Here is a 17955-nt window from a genome sequence, read left to right on the forward strand (position 1 = left end):
AATCTCATATGGCTGCCCAGATTGCAACCTACACCAAATAAAACAAAACAAAAAAACTGAAGAGGTCAAAAGTCCACTTTATATTTAGGTTAAACAGGATCTCAGTATGGTTGTCTATATAAAAGATGAATTGCTTCTCTTATCTCTCTCTCTCTCTCTCTCTCTCTCTCTCTCAAAACTCACAACAACGCATTGTGACTATAACAACACAATTAAACACCCCAGAAATACGAAACTTGGTGACACAATGCAAAAGCCTTCCCTCCTGCTTGTAACAACACAACCAAACCACAAAACCACAATCCGGACCCATAAAACTCACAACAATGCATTGTGACTATAACAACACAACTAAACGCCCCAGAAATACGAAACTTGGCACACAACTAAATGCCCCAGAAATACAAAACTTGACAACACAACGCAAAAGCCTTGCCTCCCGGTTGTAACAACACAACCAAACCACAAAACCACAATCTGGACCCACAAAACTCACAACAACGCATTGTGACTATAACAACACAACTAAACGCCCCAGAAATACAAAATTTGACAAAACAACGCAAAAGCCTTGCCTCCCGGTTGTAACAACACAATCACACCACAAAACCACAATCCAGACCCACAAAATTCACAACAATGCATCATGACTATAACAACACAACTAAACGCCCCAGAAATATGAAACTTGGCAAAACAACGCAAAAGCCTTGCCTCCCGGTTGTAACAACACAATCACCCCACAAAACACAATCCGGACCCACAAAACTCACAACAATTATCGTGACTATAACACCACAACTAAACGCCCCAGAAATATAAAACTTGACAACACAACGCAAAAGCCTTGCCTCCCGGTTGTAACAACACAACCAAACCACAAAACCACAATCTGGACCCACAAGACTCACAACAACGCATCGTGACTATAACAACACAACTAAACGCCCCAGAAATACAAAATTTCACAACACAATGCAAAAGCCTTGCCTCCCAGTTGTAAGAACACAGCCACACCACAAAACCACAATCCGGACCCATAAAACTCACAACAAAGCATCGTGACTATAACAACACAACTAAACGCCCCAGAAATACGAAACTTGGCAACACAACGCAAAAGCCTTCCCTCCCGGTTGTAACAACACAACCACACCACAAAACCACAATGTGGACCCAAAAAACTTACAACAATACATTGTGACTATAACAACACAACTAAACCGGATGGCCATCTGTCTGAGAAGTTTGGGTGGGTTCTTCCTCCATGACAAAAAGAAAGAAAGGGGTTGGACTGGATGCAAACTACAAATCCCAGCACCCCATGGCATGGAGTCCATGCATTTCAATTAGAGGCCTCTTCCTTCTCCCTTTCCCCACCATCCAACCCACTGACCCAGTTCCAGGGCTCCGCAGGCAGGAAAGGCTGGGACGGATAGAATGAAGGAAGGAGGGAGGGAAGGGAAGCGAAGGAACGCCAAGGACAAGAGCCCTCCCTCTCTGCCCGGAAGGCCAAGAGCAAAAGGGAGAGAAAGACCATTGATCCGGTTATATTTACCCTCCTTTCTGACCAGTGTGTTCTTATCAGCGAGCTCAGGATCGGAGCAGCATAGGAATAAAGGAAACAAGGAGAGCACCCACTCTATCTATCCATCCACTCATCTATCCATCCACTCACCCACTAATAATAAACACCTACACAGGCAAGAATCAGCCATGCACTGAGTCTACAAGGCTATTCAGTGCTCATCCACCTCCCCAATCTCTACATTCACACTTGGTCTCCAAAAAAAAAACAATTACAATAATAACAATGGCAACAACAACAAGAATCTACACCATCACAGGCAAGAAGAAGCCAGGCACTGAGGCTGAGAGGCCAGCCAGTGCTACACTGGGCCTCCAAAAAACAATACAGTAGCATCTAACTTATCCAGCCTTCATGACCACTACAACAACAATAATAAACACCTACACAGGCAAAACAAAACAAAAAGACTATTGTACCAGAATAAGATGTAAACCGCACTCAGCAGAATCAGACATCACAATTAACAACAAACAAAAGACAACAGGGATCTCAAGCAATTATCAATCAACACAAAAATTGAAGAAGGTAACAGACTTCAAATACTACTACTAATGTGAGTATAAAGAAGGGTGGAGGTCACAGCATAAATACAACCTAATGTAGACTGACCAACACCACCAGACTAAGCCACAGCAACGTGTGGCCGGGCACAGCTAGTGTATGTATGTGTGTATGTGTGTGTGTGTGTGTGTGTGTGTGTGTGTGTATATATATATATATATATATATATATATATATGTGTGTGTGTGTGTGTGTGTGTGTGTGTGTGTGTGTAATGTGCATTTTCCCCATGGAGTAAACAACAAAACCACTGAACCAAATCACACCAAATTTGGCCACAAAAGATATAGTCATCCAATCTATGTCTTTCAATAAAAAAACTCTAGAAAAATAAAATCCAAATTACAGAGGACAAGAAAGAGCAGTTCTCCCCCTGGCTGACAGTCAGAAGGGAAGGCCCCTGCCTCATTTAAGCCTCGCTCACTTCATGTCCTAGCAACCCCCTCAGCCCCAATGGCTTAGGGTTCACTTAGGTCTCTTCCACACTGCCTATAAAATACAGATTATCTGATTTGAACTGGATTATATGGAAGTGTAGATTCAAGGCCCTTCTACACAGCTATAACCCAGAATGCCAAGCCACATAATCCACAGTATCTGTTTTGAACTGGATTATCTTGAGTCCATACTGCCATATAATCCAGTTCAATGTAGATTTTATAGAGTTGTGTAGAAGGGGCCACATATAATCCAAAGCAAATAAGATTGTAAATATAATATATAAAATTACTGTGGTATAAGCAAACAGAACAATATAATCTCTAAAATCAGGACAGTAAATAAAGAGTAACACTCTGAAAGCAGGGAAATTCCAGACAGGAAACAATCAGGACCAGCTAACACCTCCCAACAAAAGATTCCTCCAGGGAGGAAGCAGTCAGGCTTTGAAGCTGAAAGGCCATTACATGCTAATCATTCTGGCTAATTGCAGCATTCATACTTGCCTCCAACAGACAAAAAAAAGAACAACCAGAAATATTGTATATTCACAAGCTTTAGGAAATAACATATACAGTAGAGTCTCACTTATCCAACATTCGCTTATCCAACGTTCTGGATTATCCAACACATTTTTGTAGTCAATGTTTTCAATATATCATGATATTTTGGTGCGAAATTCATAAATACAGTAATTACTACGTAGCATTACTGCATATTGAACTACTTTTTCTGCCAAATTTGTTTTATACCATGATGTTTTGGTGCTTAATGTGTAAAATCATAACTTAATTTGATGTTTAATAGGCTTCTCCTTAATTTCTCCTTATTATCCAACATATTCGCTTATCCAATGTTCTGCCGGCCCGTTTATGTTGGATAAGTGAGACTCTACTGTACTACCACCAATTCCTCAATACTTTATTTCCCATACCACCACACTTTGCCACTGCAAAGTGAGAATTCTAAAAGTGAGAATTCACCCTCCACCTCATTCTTCTTGAACAGAAAAAAAAAAACAGACCAGAAAGTGTGAAAAAAGATGTGCAAAAACAGTCTTGGCAAGCAAGCTGTATTTGGCCCCTGGGCTGCACTTTAGGCAGTGTTGGCTTCTTAATCACCTGAGTCTTCCAGAATTTCTGAATTGCAACAGTCAGCATAATCAATGATTATGGAAGGCAGCCCAAAGCTTCATGGCTCCTTATAAGCTGCCTCATCACACTAGATCATGAATCCACCTTAAATCCAGTTTCTGCCTCCTGCAGAATCCTGGGGTTTTAGTCTGGCGAGGCCCAGGACGTGACTGGCTGAGCGGTTTAAAGCCCCCTCCCTAACGTGGATTTAAAGTGGATCCAAGCTCCAGTGTGATGAGGTCATTTGATGGTCTAGAAGGCTCATTAGATATGGCACTTGCTAACACTCCAGTCAAGACACTAAAAAGAAAAAAGAAAACAATCCTCTGTTAATGTTTCTGGAGACCACCACCTTATTGATCCAGGCCCCAAGAAGCTCAATACTCTATGTGATAAATCAGAACTTCTGACACAGTAATACTGGCAAGCCTCCAAACCCAATGCCTTCTTCTAATTATGTGAGCAGCTCCAGTATTGTGCAAAACATGGAGTCATTTCCACAGGAACAGCAGCAATCTTAACCTAGCACATGTATGAAGAGCCTGCAACCAAAGTTTACCCTGTCAACAGCTGGTAGATGTTGGAAGGTGAGCTGTGTGGTGGTGAAGTGTTCAGACGGAGAAAACCATCTTGGTCATGAGGGCTGCCTTTTGCTTTTATAGTGGACAGTCTACCATCTTCAATATCAAAATAAAATTGATCTGTCCACCTAAGCAGCTGGAGAATGTGAATTGGTAGACTGTTGGTTGACCTCAGCCTCAGGCAATAACTTGAGGCAGCAGCATACATTTATTTGTGCTTCGCTGCTTTTGCAGAACACTTGACTTTGAAAGATGATCACTAGATAATCTACATGATAGGAAATTCCACGCAACAAAGAGATCTAAAGCCAGCCCACTGCATTATCATGACCCATGTGAACATGGCTCAAATGCATGTTTCTGAAAACACAGCATGCTAGCAAGAACTCCCGTCTCTAACATTGGGATGCCAGAATAGGGATTCTATAGTTTTAATACTTTGCAGATCCTGGATCAGGAAGTCCCAAGTTCCACTAGGTTGCCTCCTGCACCCCTCACCCACCTAACCTATCTATTTATCTGAAGCACCCCTCCCTATGAACCACTGGGCAGAAAGTACTTTTAGCCTCATATTGAATGCATCCATCTACATGAAGAGGCTGCTGGATGGTTTTCTGCCACTACCCACTCCCAATCCCCATCCATTCTGATAGAACTAAAAAAGTTCTCGTTAGTCCCATCGGTTTGTGACAATTAGAGACCAATCTCCAACCTCCCATTTCTGGGCAAGGTTCTGGAGCGGGTGGTTGCCACGCAGCTCCAGGGGTTTCTCGATGACACCGATTTTCTGGACTGCTCGCAGTCTGGTTTCAGGCCTGGGCACAGCACCGAGACGGCTTTGGTCGCCTTGGTGGATGACCTCCGCAGGGAACTGGACAGGGGGAGTGTGACCCTGCTGGTTCTCCTGGATATCTCAGCGGCTTTCGATACCATCGACCATGGTATCCTTCTGGGGAGGCTCTCCGGGATGGGGCTCGGTGGCACGGTTTTGCAGTGGCTCCAGTCCTTCCTGGAGGGCCGCTCCCAGATGGTGAAGCTGGGGGACACCTGCTCGGACCCCTGGCCATTGACCTGTGGGGTTCCGCAGGGGTCTATCTTATCCCCCATGCTATTTAACATCTACATGAAACTGCTGGGAGAGGTCATCCGGAGTTTTACGATCATCCAGGGAGGCCCTTTTATCACCACTGTCGTTATCCCAGGCCCGCCTTGTGAGTACAAGGGAGAGGGCCTTCTCTGCTGTGGCCCCCCGACTGTGGAACTCACTACCCACTGAAATTAGGCAAGTTCCCATGCTGTTGGCTTTTAGGAAAGACTTGAAAACATGGCTTTTCCGCTGTGCCTTCGGTGAGTAATTTCTGTCATATATTCTGTGTTACTCCCACCCCGAACATCTATCCTCTAGATTACCCCACTTCCATATGTCCCTGCCCGCAGTGGAGTACCCCTCTGTCCCTCTCACTCCAGGTTTTATCTCTGTGTTTACGCGGCCTGCCCTTGTTTTATTGTTTTTTGATTTCTTGATGTAATGCCTATTATTATTTATTGTATTTTTAATGGTGCTATGATATGTTGTTTTTATATTTTATACTGTATTGCTCTGGGCATGGCCCCATGTTAGCCACCCCGAGTCCCCGTTGGGGAGATGGTGGCGGGGTATAAATAAAGTATTATTATTATTATCAACACAACAACGTTATATGGCACAGCAAACAAGATAGATATGCTGGATTTCATTTCGCAAAACCACAAGTCGAACACTTCCCAAGTGTCTAGGACTGTGTGATGTATTTTCTGATGATGTGTGCAGATCCCAGTAGGGTGGCCTTTTGCAGTTGGCAGATGGTGATTTTGTCAATGTCTATTGTTTCCAAATGCCGGCTGAGATCTTTTGGCACAGCACCCAGTGTGCCCATCACCACCGGGACCACCTGTACTGGTTTCTGCCAGAGTCTTTGAAGTTCAATCTTGAGGTCCTGATAGCGGCTGAGTTTTTCCTGTTGTTTTTCATCAATGCGACTGTCACCTGGGATGGCAACATCAATGATCCAAACCTTGTTCTTTTCCACAACTGTGATGTCTGGTGTGTTGTGTTCCAGAACTTTGTCAGTCTGGATTCGGAAGTCCCACAGTATCTTTGCGTGCTCATTTTCCAATACTTTTGCAGGTTTGTGATCCCACCAGTTCTTTGCTGCTGCCAGGTGGTACTTGAGGCATAAGTTCCAATGGATCATTTGGGCCACATAGTTGTGCCTCTGTTTGTAGTCTGTCTGTGCAATTTTCTTACAGCAGCTGAGGATATGATCAATGGTTTCGTCGGTTTCCTTGCACAGTCTGCATTTTGGGTCATCAGCTGATTTTTCAATCTTGGCCTTAATTGCATTTGTTCTGATGGCTTGCTCCTGGGCTGCAAGGATCAGGCCTTCTGTCTCCTTCTTCAGGGTCCCATTCGTGAGCCAGAGCCAGGTCTTCTCCTTATCAGCTTTTCCTTCAATTTTGTCAAGGAACTTTCCATGCAGTGTTTTGTTGTGCCAGCTGTCAGCTCTAGTTTGTAGTGCGGTTTTCTTGTACTGGTTTTTTGTCTGCTGTGTTTTGAGGAGTTTCTGATTTTTGACTTCAATCAAAGCAGGTTCTTCACTTTGCTTGACATATTCTGCCAGGGCATGTTCTTCTTCTTTGACTGCTTGCTTTACTTGTAAGAGTCCTCTGCCCCCTGATCTTCTAGGCAGATATAGCCGGTCAACATCACTGCGAGGGTGCAGTGAATGATGAATGGTCATGAGTTTTCTTGTTTTTCTGTCCAAATTGTCCAGTTCCACCTGTGTCCAATTTATAATGCCAGCAGTATATCTTATGACAGGTATGGCCCAGGTGTTTATGGCCTTGATGGTGTTGCCTCCATTGAGCTTGCTTTTGAGAATTTTTCTGACCCTTTGTGTGTATTCTTTGCTGACCACAGTTTTCACATGTTCATGCTTGATGTTGTCCAGCTGTAGTATGCCCAGATATTTATAGGCCTCTGGCTGGTGACACTTTATTGTTTGGCCATTGGGCATATTTATGCCCTCACTTTCAATGATTTTTCCCTTCTTCAATGCCACTGTCGAACATTTGTCCAAACCAAACTCCATGTTGATATCAGTGCTAAAAATTCGGACAGTGTTGGTCAGAGACTGGATTTCAGTTTCCGTTTTCCCATATAGCTTCAGGTCATCCATGTACATCAAATGTGAAATTTTGTGAGAATTCTTAGATATTTGATAGCCGAGATTTGTTTTTTGTAAGATTGTTGACAGAGGGATCATGGCAATAATGAAAAGCAGAGGGGACAATGAGTCTCCCTGGAAAATTCCTCTCCTGATGTTGACAAGTCCATAGCTTTCATTTCCAACAAACAGTTCAGTTTTCCAGTGCTCCATCATGTTTTCAATGAAGGTGCCAACTGTTTTACAAATCCCGATGGCGTCCAGGCACTTGATGATCCAGCTGTGTGGGAGTGAGTCAAAGGCCTTTTTGTAGTCAATCCACGTCATGTGAAGATTAGCTTTTCGGCTCTTACAGTTCTCCAGAATCATTTTGTCAATCAATAACTGGTCTTTTGTGCCCCTGCTTTTCCATTTGTTGCCTTTCTGTTCATCTGGCAAGATGTTTTTTTCTTCAAGATAGTCTTGAATTCTGTCAGCTATGATGCCAGTCAGTAGTTTAAACATAGTGGGCAGACACGTTATTGGCCTGTAGTTTCCTGGTGCTGCTCCTTTTGCTGGATCCTTTTGTATCAGGTATGTTCTTCCAGTTGTTAGCCATTCACTGATACTTCCTTTCTGCAGCATCTCATTGAATTGTTGGGCCATTTTTCCATGTAAACTAATCAGATGTTTGAGCCAAAATCCATGAAGTTGATCACTACCAGGCGATGTCCAGTTCTTGACTTTTTGCACTCGTTTGCTGATCATTTCAGTTGTTATTTCCATCAGTTCCATTTTGTTCTGTGAGAATTTTCCTTCAAACTCCTTTATCCACCCAGCGTTTTGTTGTAGTTTTTATTATTTTCCCAAAGTTCTTTCCAGAACTTTGTTGTTGCAGTTTTCTCTGGCTTTATGGTTACTGTGTCTGTTGTTTGGTTCAGACTCTGGTAGAACCGTCTTTGGTCTGATTGAAACAGTTGATTTTGTCTGTACTGGATGATTCTGGCTTCATACCTTTCAATTTTTCTGGCTGTTGCTGTAATTTGTTCTTTCACGATTTCCAAAGCTTCTTCAATTTTTCTGGTGTTCAGCCAGTACTTTCGGATTAATAATAAGTTAATAATAATAATAATAATTATTATTATTATTATTAACTTCTTTCTGATTCAAGTAACTGTTAAAACTAGGAGTCTCATATTCAGTATGGTCAATGCTGCTCTAGCAGGACTCACCTCACTGCCTGTTGCCCTGTACCAGCAACATTACATACAAGGAGCAGGATTCTGCCACCTACACCATGGTGCAGGTAATCTGAAGAAATGGCCCCATTATGAACTAAACGCTGGCCTTCTGGGTCAGAAACATTGGGAGAAGACGGAAGGCTCTGGGGACAACCTGGAGAAAGGAAAGGAAAGAAAACACTGGTAAGCAAATTGCAAGGCAAGGTCTGCTGTGTTGATTATCTGCATCAGAGAATGAATTATATGCAAACAAACATTAAGAACATCTCAGGGCAAAGCATCTTGTTCAGAAGTGGAACTCTCTGCCTCAGAGTGTGGTGGAAGCTCCTTCTTTGGAGGCTTTTAAACAGAGGCTGGATGGCCACCTATCCGAGATACTTTGATTGTGCTTTTCCTGCATGACTGGGTTTGGACTAGATGGCCCATGTGGTCTCTTCCCACTCTATTATTCTATGATTCCATAAGAGCATTTTTACACTGTGGAGGCCCTTCTCTTCAGGGCCGAAACATAAGATGACAGGTATCTCACAGGACTGCCAAAATAAAGCCTTTTCAGTTTTGGCACCAATTCAGTAGAACAACCTCATCAAAGATGGACAGATGATAGTAGGGGCTGCCCCAATCATCATTTGAAAAACATTTTCTATAGATTTGACCTGCTGAAATATAAATTATATTGTAACTAGATGGATAAGTAAAATGAAACAGTTGGATTTAAATTTTCAAAATGCAAATAGTTAATGTTATAAAATAACATGGTCTAGGCACTTCAGATATTGAAGAAGAAAACCAAGATTACAAAAGAATGGTTTACTGCAGGAACAACAGCAGATTTTTGAAAATGTAAACAAAACAATATTTCCCAAAGAAAATGATACCACAATGAGACCCCAATGCACATGACGCAAATCAATTGCACAGGTGGCCAATTCAACAAGAGATTTAAATTCAAATGTGAAAATGTGACTCTGAAAAGCATAATGAAATTAGACAGCATGATTCTCATTCCTAAACACAAACCTTTCAGTGTCTTGTGACTTCAGTATTCACATACAAATATACAGGTCAGCCTCACAACATATGCCTGCACCAGATAGGGAAAAATCTATTTATTTGCCTAGATCACTTTTCTAGGTATTATGTCACCTCCTGCTTGCCAATGCTCCACAAATTTACTATTGTATCATTTTTACCCAGTGTGATTAGCATGATAATATTCCTATTACACCTATACAACTGTAAAATAATAGCACCACCAAATGAAGTCCACAGTTGATACTGGTATGTGAACATGTCTGTCTCCCACACAGATCCAACACTAAATAAAGCTAAATTTACTGTTACTGAATGTGCTGGGAAGGTATGAGAGATCCACAAAAGGTGCAAAGCACACAGGGAAGAATTTAGCTTTCATGTGTGACAACTCCTCCAAAAACACTAATCTTTTAAAGTTACTAAACTTCGTGTGCTTTCAGACAAATGGCTCTGAGCACTGCCCATCAAAGGTCATTATACAGCTACAGTATTATTATTATTTTTCATTTTGTATTTTTTCCAGAAAGGAAAGAAGGAAGAAAGAGGGATTTCTAGACAGCTTATAACATTCCATTAACGAAGTAGGACAACTGTGCCATAAAAGGCTCATATGAAAGCATTCTTAGCCTGTACCACATCCCCTAACATTTCACAGATGAAAACAGGAACATATATTTCCAAAAAACTTCAGAGTTTGGTTAAGATGGCAAAAGCCATTAATTAGAACGATAGGAGAGACTGCAAGCAGTTTGCTTTTGCCAGAGCCTACTTGGAAAGGTGAGATTCCAGCTCTTCTTCTCATCCTCCCCTTCTAAGTTAATCCACTGCAAACTACCTTTGTATTTTTAACTTATTTTCCAGCAACGGAAATAATGCTGAGAATTAAGGATGAAAGGTGGAGAAAAAAAGAGAAAAATGGGATGTTATGAAAGTATCAAAAATTGTGGGATGACATAGAATTAATTAGGACTGTCTACCAAACTGGGACGCTTGATATATAGTGTTACAATCCCATATGTGATTAGGAGGAAACTGTGTGGAGAGCTTAAAGGAACCTCAGATTTTATTTTTAGAATTCAAAGGAGCTACTGAAGAGGATTTCCAGTGATTGGAGTATGTGTGTGAGTTTCAGGCATATCCTACTAAGCACAGACTCCCACTCTTCCATGAGTGATGGAATAAATTGTCACTGCAGAATAACGCAAAACAATGAGAAACGGGTGCCTAGTTTGCACTATTTCCACAGGTTACAGTTGCTCTTTTCTTGCTAAAGAATATCAATAATGCTGACATATATACAATATAGCGCGCATACTGCATTATACAAACTAGCTGCACTAAAATGACTCCCAAATATTATATGATTATGTTCATGAGATGATTGCTACATGTTTTCCTCCCACAACTCTCTTAGCAAACAAAGAATCAGCTGAATCATTTGAGGGTGAAGGAAATGGTGACCAACCTATCCAAGATGAAGTTGCATATTGCAGACTCCATACTTTTAAAGCAACCCTTTTTATTTTCAACTGACAAAAAAGGCTTAAAGAGCTTCTCTGGTCACATAAGACAAGGGAGGACATTCCCACCTCTCAAAAATTTTCAATCCCACTTCTCTTCGCTGTTCAGAATTCATACATGCCCCAAATCAGAATTACTTGAATAATCAAGTTCAGGAGATCATCTCAAGGCTAGAACTAACTGCTGTAGATTTAGATAAAAAAACATGTTTTAAAAAGGAGAAAATAAAAAGCTCATTACCAATTCATCGTTTTGAAGAAAATAGCCAAACTGGCCCCTTAAAAAACTAACCAAATTGTTTAAGCATGAGCTTTCATTGGATACTGCCCACTTCATAAAGCTGTGTCTCTATCTCTGCAATATCAGTTGGGAATGCAGAAAACATAGGCTTCTATACCTTCCAACAAAATTTTGAGCCAATGATTCAAATGGATCCTTGTGGCTAAGGAGCAGTGGGTTAAATACTTGTGCCAGTAGGACCAATGACTTGAAGATTGGGTTGCTGACCTCAAGGTTGCTGGTTTAAATCCAACTCAGGGAGAGTGCAGATGAGCTCCCTATATCAGTTCCAGCTCCATGTGGGGACATGAGAAAAGCCTCCCACAAGGATCCAAAAAAAACATCCAAAAAAAAAAAAAAAACCATCCGGGCATCCCCTGGGCAATGTCCTTGAAGGTGGCCAATTCTCTCACACCAGAAGCGACTTGCAGTTTCTCAAGTCACTCCTGACATGAAAAAAAGTTCTGTAGCTCTACAAGGAAGAATTAACATTAGAACACTACAACAAGCTAGTCAGACAATGCACAACAGCTGGATATTGATTAGCATCACCAGTAAGCTCTCAGGCATGACCAGTTTGACCTGTACCCCAATTTGCAGCTTGATCTCTCAATTTCCTCAGATTTAGGCTGCATAATCCATCAAAGTCACCAGACAATAGGGTTGTCCAAAAGGCAAGATTGGCAAGATTGCTATGAACTCTTCTTCCCAGATCTGCACACACTGTCTTCTCTGATGTTTTTCAATTAAGGACTCTTGTTTAGCCCAAAGACAAAATAAATCACTGCCAGAGCAGCTCTTTGTCTCCAGCATCAATTCTCATTTTATATATGTAAGCTAATTTCTTCCAGAAAACAAGTCATGCAGGACAGAATCCACACCAGTCCCAAAGGCTCCGTTCATCCCACCTCATCCCTTTCTCCTTTTAGCTGCCAGCTTTTCCTCTAAGCAGTCCCTCTGAAGTCACAGCTACACAGAGGCCAGACACAGGCACACACCTCAAATGCACTGTTGTGGATTTTTTTCAACAGAGATGACCCTAAAATTCATTTATAGCATGTTTGGAAAATGAGCAGAACAAAGTGACAAATGAGGGAGCTACACATTTGACTGCTTCCCCTACACACACATACAAACACACACACAGGGTGCAGAGAGATTTTGCTAAAACAGTATTTGAGTGGACAACTAAGAAGTAGGGCCCTTCCACGCAGCCCTATATCCCAGAATATCAAGGCAGAGTATTCACAATATCTGCTTTGAATTGGGTTATCTGAATCCACACTGCCATATAATCCAGTCAATCCAATCAATGTGAATTTTATACAGCTGTGTGAAAGGGCCATAAACAACCTGGATTACAATCTCCATAAACCCCAGTATGACCAAGCATTAAGGTTTATGGGAACCTCAACATTTTAATTAAAAACTTGAATAAAGGGGGTAAGGGGTGTGCTAATCAAATTTGCAGTAGACAACATATATCCCAGGACCAGAATTCAAAATGACCTTAATGGGCCAAAACTAACAATATCAATTTCAACAGGGAGAAATATGAGGTACTACACTTAGGTGGAAAAAAAAATGAAATACTGAGATAAGGGATGGGATAGGTGGCATCTGGCTTGACAATGGTACACGAGAAAGGGATGTAGTAATCTTATTTATTTATTTATTTATTTATAACACTTCTATCCCGCCTTTCTCAACCCTGAAGGGGACTCAAGGAGGCTTTAAACATAGGCAACTATTTGATGCCTTAAAACAGTGTACAGTTCAAACAGACTTTTAAAAAATTGTAAAATACATTTAGACAATTAAACATTTAAAACAATAAATTCACAATTAATCACGTAAATTTAGTAGGTCATAAATCAACAGTGTGATGCAGCAGCTAAAAAACAAAGTGATTCTAGGATTCATCAATGGAAAAATAGTATCCAGATCAAGGAAAGTAATACCTCTCTAGTACCTCTCTATCCCACTTTGGTCAGACCTAGCCTGGAATACCACATTCACTAAGGTTAAGGGAATGGGTTAAGATATAGCTATGTTTAAATATTTAAAAGGATGCCATAGTGAAGATCGAGTAAGATTAGGAAACAGAGCAAGGATTCAAACTTCAGGAAAAGAGATTCTAACAACTTCAGAAAGAACTTCCTGACAGTGAAATATGCTGCCTTGGAGTGAGGTAGAATCTCCTTCTCTTGAAGTTTTTTAACAGAAGGTAGTGGCCACATGGTAGGAGTGGTTTGTGTATTTCTGCATGTCAGTAGGTTGGACTCTTACAACATTTTATAACATGTTTCTTTTGTACATGGCCCAAAGAAACAGTTGTTTAATCTTTATAGTTTTCTATTAGCCAACAAGAAAACCATGTTTGTGAGGTGATACAGAAATATGCACTACTGCTGTAATACAGCACAATGGTGACAGTAAGACGAAGGAAACAAATGTAATGTTGTTGTTTTTGTTGTTGTTTTAAAAGCAGTCTCTTTTCTAGATCTTCAACTGGAACTAGAAAGAATGTCTGTCTTTGTCTTTGGCTGGATGAGAAAACTACCAGTACAATGCTTGAAGGCAGACCAAACTGCTTCTCATCACCACATGGATATTACGATGCATCAGTTCCTATCTTATCCTCTGTAATGATCCAGGGTTGGTCATCTATGATAATTCTATTAGCATTGTTAAAGGAATGTTTTCTCTGAGCCCCAACAAGCTTTACTGCAGAATATGAAACTAGGAGGAGCCCCCAGTGGCACAGCATGTTAAAGTGCTGGGCTGCTGAACTTGTGGACCGAAAGGTCACAGGCTCGAATCCAGGGAGCGTAGTGAGCACTCGCTGTTAGACCCAGCTTCTGCCAACCTAGCCATTCGAAAACATGCAAATGTGAGTAGATCAATAGGTACTGCTCTGGCAGGAAAGTAATGGCACTCCATGCAGTCATGCTGGCCACATGACCTTGGAGGTGTCTATGGACAACACTGGCTCTTCAGCTTAGAAATGGAGATGAGCACCAACCCCCAGAGTCGGACACGACTGGACAATGTCAGGGAAAAACCTTTACCTTTACCTATGAGACTAGGAACAAACCAAACATTCATATTGGAATGTATTTTAATTATGTTTTTTTATGTCTGTTTTAATTTTAATAATTTTATTCATGTCTGTGTTTTATGCCAAGGCACTGCACAGGTACCATTTGTAAGTTGCCCTGAGTCTCCCTTGGGATAGAGTAAGGCGGGATATAAATATTGTAAATAAATAAATTAAATAATAAAACATCTTGTCCCTTAGAGCCTCCTCCACTATTCCCAGGGCCTCCTAGTTCCAATCTGTAAAGAAGAATTTTCTTTGCAGAGACTTTGAGCATCTCATTTTAAGATGTTCACTGTCACCTTTGTCCCTCTCTGTTTCTCCGTGTCCCTTCAAGGTTTCTGTTATAGCAACATCCCCCTGCCAATCCAGGATTCACAGCAGCCCCTGACTTGAGCTCCTCAAATCTCTAGTGGCATTTACAGACTAAAAAGCCAATTTATCTTGATTCAGGCCTGACCCTTTGTAGCAGGAATGGCTTGGCTGCCTGCCAGGTCTGGGAAGGCTAAAAATAGCCACTTGTGTTAGGCACAAAACAGAAACACATCCCCTTTTGGCAAAGGGCTAATTGTAAAAAAATCCCACTTTTCCCAGGGAGTGAGTGCATCTCTACGGATGTCATAGCAAGTGTATTTCAGAAATAAATAATCACTACCACCACAAAAGAAACCCATAAGTTATGGCAAGGTGGTGCTGGCTGCATCGGCCTTTAACACATCACACAGATATGTTACCCTGCTCTATCTTTGATGTTTCTGCCCATAACTAGAATGATGGCATTTATTCTTCCTCAAATGTGTGATTTTGAGGAGCTTGGGCAGAGGAAATGGGTTACAAAACTATAGATATGGTGGTGGGGGTATTTTTTCCTCTGCTATAAATCCAAACTATAATTATCAGTTGTCAGGGGAGGGGGGGAATAGTTTATCTAAATGTCTTAGGGCCTAAATCTAGATGGATGAACTGCAGCTCTTGGGTTCAGATGGGCCCCAGGGCTAATTCTGCAATCCACAACCTTTCTACAGTCCCTGGATCTTTTCTGGACAAATAAAACAAAGATGAAGCACTTCTCCTGGAAGCTTGTAGAAATAGCAATTTGCATGTTGAATAGATTGCTGTTTAACCTTTTAAAAATGTCGGTTTTTGAAAACCAGAAATAGACTTACAGTCACTGCAGTTGATGCAGAGTTGTCTTCAGTATTTTGGGGGGGGGGGGTCCCTGGCAATCTATGCGACTTCTCAAGGACCACAGAGACAAAACTCCCTGATCCCCTGATGTTGCCAACGTTTGTTCTATCCTGATCATGTAACAATGCCAAAGTGTTCCTAATTTTTCTTAATCCTGAACAGTACTTCTCATGCTCCTTCCATCTATACAGAACAGTGTGTAATTCACATTGGTAACAATGTGTAAGGGAGTAAAGGAACAAAATATACCAAACTGAAATACTTTGTCTGACAAAATATACCCTTGTATATTCTCTGCCAATATGTATCAGCATGCAGAACAATAGTAGGTAAAGGTAAAGGTTTTCCCCTGACGTTAAGTCAGAACAATACTCACAAGTTATTCCTTGCAGAAACAGAGAGCAGCCAGTCACAGTCATAATATTGACCCCCCCCACACACACACATACAACAACAACAAAACAACGAATAATAATAATAATAACAATAATAATAATACTTTATTTGTACCCTGACCTATCTCCCCAAGAGGACTCAGGGTGTTTTCCTGTAAAAGAGGCAGATTCAATGCCAATAACACACAAACAGCATATAAAGTTAACAACAATAAATAATCACAATCTAAAACTTATAATAACTAATCCCAAAGAAATAAAAAAAAATCAAAATAAGGCTATAATACATCACAACCATTTACCACATAAAGTGACTAACAGTTTAAAGCATTGAAATATGGAATAATCAGCCACAAGGATGTGGCTGGTTAAATGTTCAGAAAGCACACAGAACAGCAGGATTCTGATCATTCATCACTTCAGAATATATGTATGGCTTGGCATGTTTGGAGCACCTGCAGATCAACATCTCCTTATATGTGAATGGCTGAAGATTGTCACAAAATAAATTACCAAGGTGTCTGAAGGCACTTTCTGAGGTGGCTTATCCTAGTCAAAAACATGATGTTCTGTCAGATTATGCCACACTTGAACTTGCTCTTATTGGTTTCTGCTGGGGAAAACACAGTCAGATTGTCCCCCTCAGCAGGAAGAAATTGAAGACTGCAGTAGTTACCCGAAAAGAGCAAGAGTTATGCCAAATGCAAAAGTTTCCATTCATTTAAAAAGGTATGTTGTGTATAAAAAGTTGAACTGGCTAAAACCTCTTGAAAAGAATTAGACTATCAGGTTGAGAAATGGGAATTGGAGATGCAGGGGAGTGATTCTGGACTTTCATAGACTATTTATACATTTTATGTGATTCTTCTCAGAGGGGCTGTATAGCTTACAAGATCAGACATGGCCCTGTTTAAAGTAGTTCCTCTCCCTAATGAGCAAACAGAAAATCCCATACTTCTTTGGAATCCATCACGTTTCACCTGCAGAGCCAGCAGGCAGCCAGACAATAACCAGAATCCAGGAAAAATAAATACCTTTGCACTCTACGTAATAAAGCTGCCTGGGAAGAAAAAGAACATTTCTGACTCTGCAGGGAAAGGGTATTTCCCAGTGGCCTCATGATGCAATCTCTGTGCTGTAGATCTTAATAAGAGGCCATTAAAGCGACAGAGCCTAGGCACCTCTAAAGCCCACTCATTCTAAGGCTATCCACTGTGACTGCTAGTAATCTGTGCTGGAGGGATGAGACAAGGACAATGTGATGGATAGACCCAGCCTTCAGTTTAAGTAACTGGCCTCAACGTGATGCCATCTAAACAGGGAAACTTCTTCAGTCACTTCTTAATGTAAGCAGTCTTTTCCCTTTTCCTTCTCCATATTGGTGTCTGAAAACTGCTGTGCAAAACATCCCAACCTGGACAACAGTACCCCATGTGCTGTCTTTTAACAGACATTAGTCTGGTATTCAATGGGCAAAACACTGAGCTGACTGCTAAGCCCCTGGCTGTTAGGTTTGGCAATGGTACCTTTGCCTCGTTTCTATATATGTCAGCCAGGACTTCCCATAGCTGCTATTTGATATTATTGGCATATGGCTTTCTAATTTTCTCAGGGCTAATCTAGTTGTGGAAGATCTGTATGTGTGTTTAAATCTGAATATACTGCTTGCAATTGCCTTGAATGTGGGCAGGTGGGTGAGGTAGGATC

General features: G+C 41.2%; 1 protein-coding gene across 2 annotated transcripts in view; it reads right to left on the reverse strand.

Moving 5' to 3' along the window:
- The window catches only part of usp43 (ubiquitin specific peptidase 43), a 155166-nt gene that overhangs the window by 35438 nt on the left and 101773 nt on the right, over positions 1–17955 (reverse strand). For both annotated transcript variants that reach the window (XM_062970702.1, XM_062970703.1), the window contains exon 7: positions 8722–8884. In XM_062970702.1, coding sequence (XP_062826772.1) covers positions 8722–8884 — 163 coding nt within the window. The remainder of the gene's footprint in view (positions 1–8721; positions 8885–17955) is intronic.

The sequence above is a fragment of the Anolis carolinensis genome, chromosome 2 (genome assembly GCF_035594765.1).
Source record: "Anolis carolinensis isolate JA03-04 chromosome 2, rAnoCar3.1.pri, whole genome shotgun sequence".
Classification (NCBI taxonomy): Eukaryota; Metazoa; Chordata; class Lepidosauria; order Squamata; family Dactyloidae; genus Anolis; species Anolis carolinensis.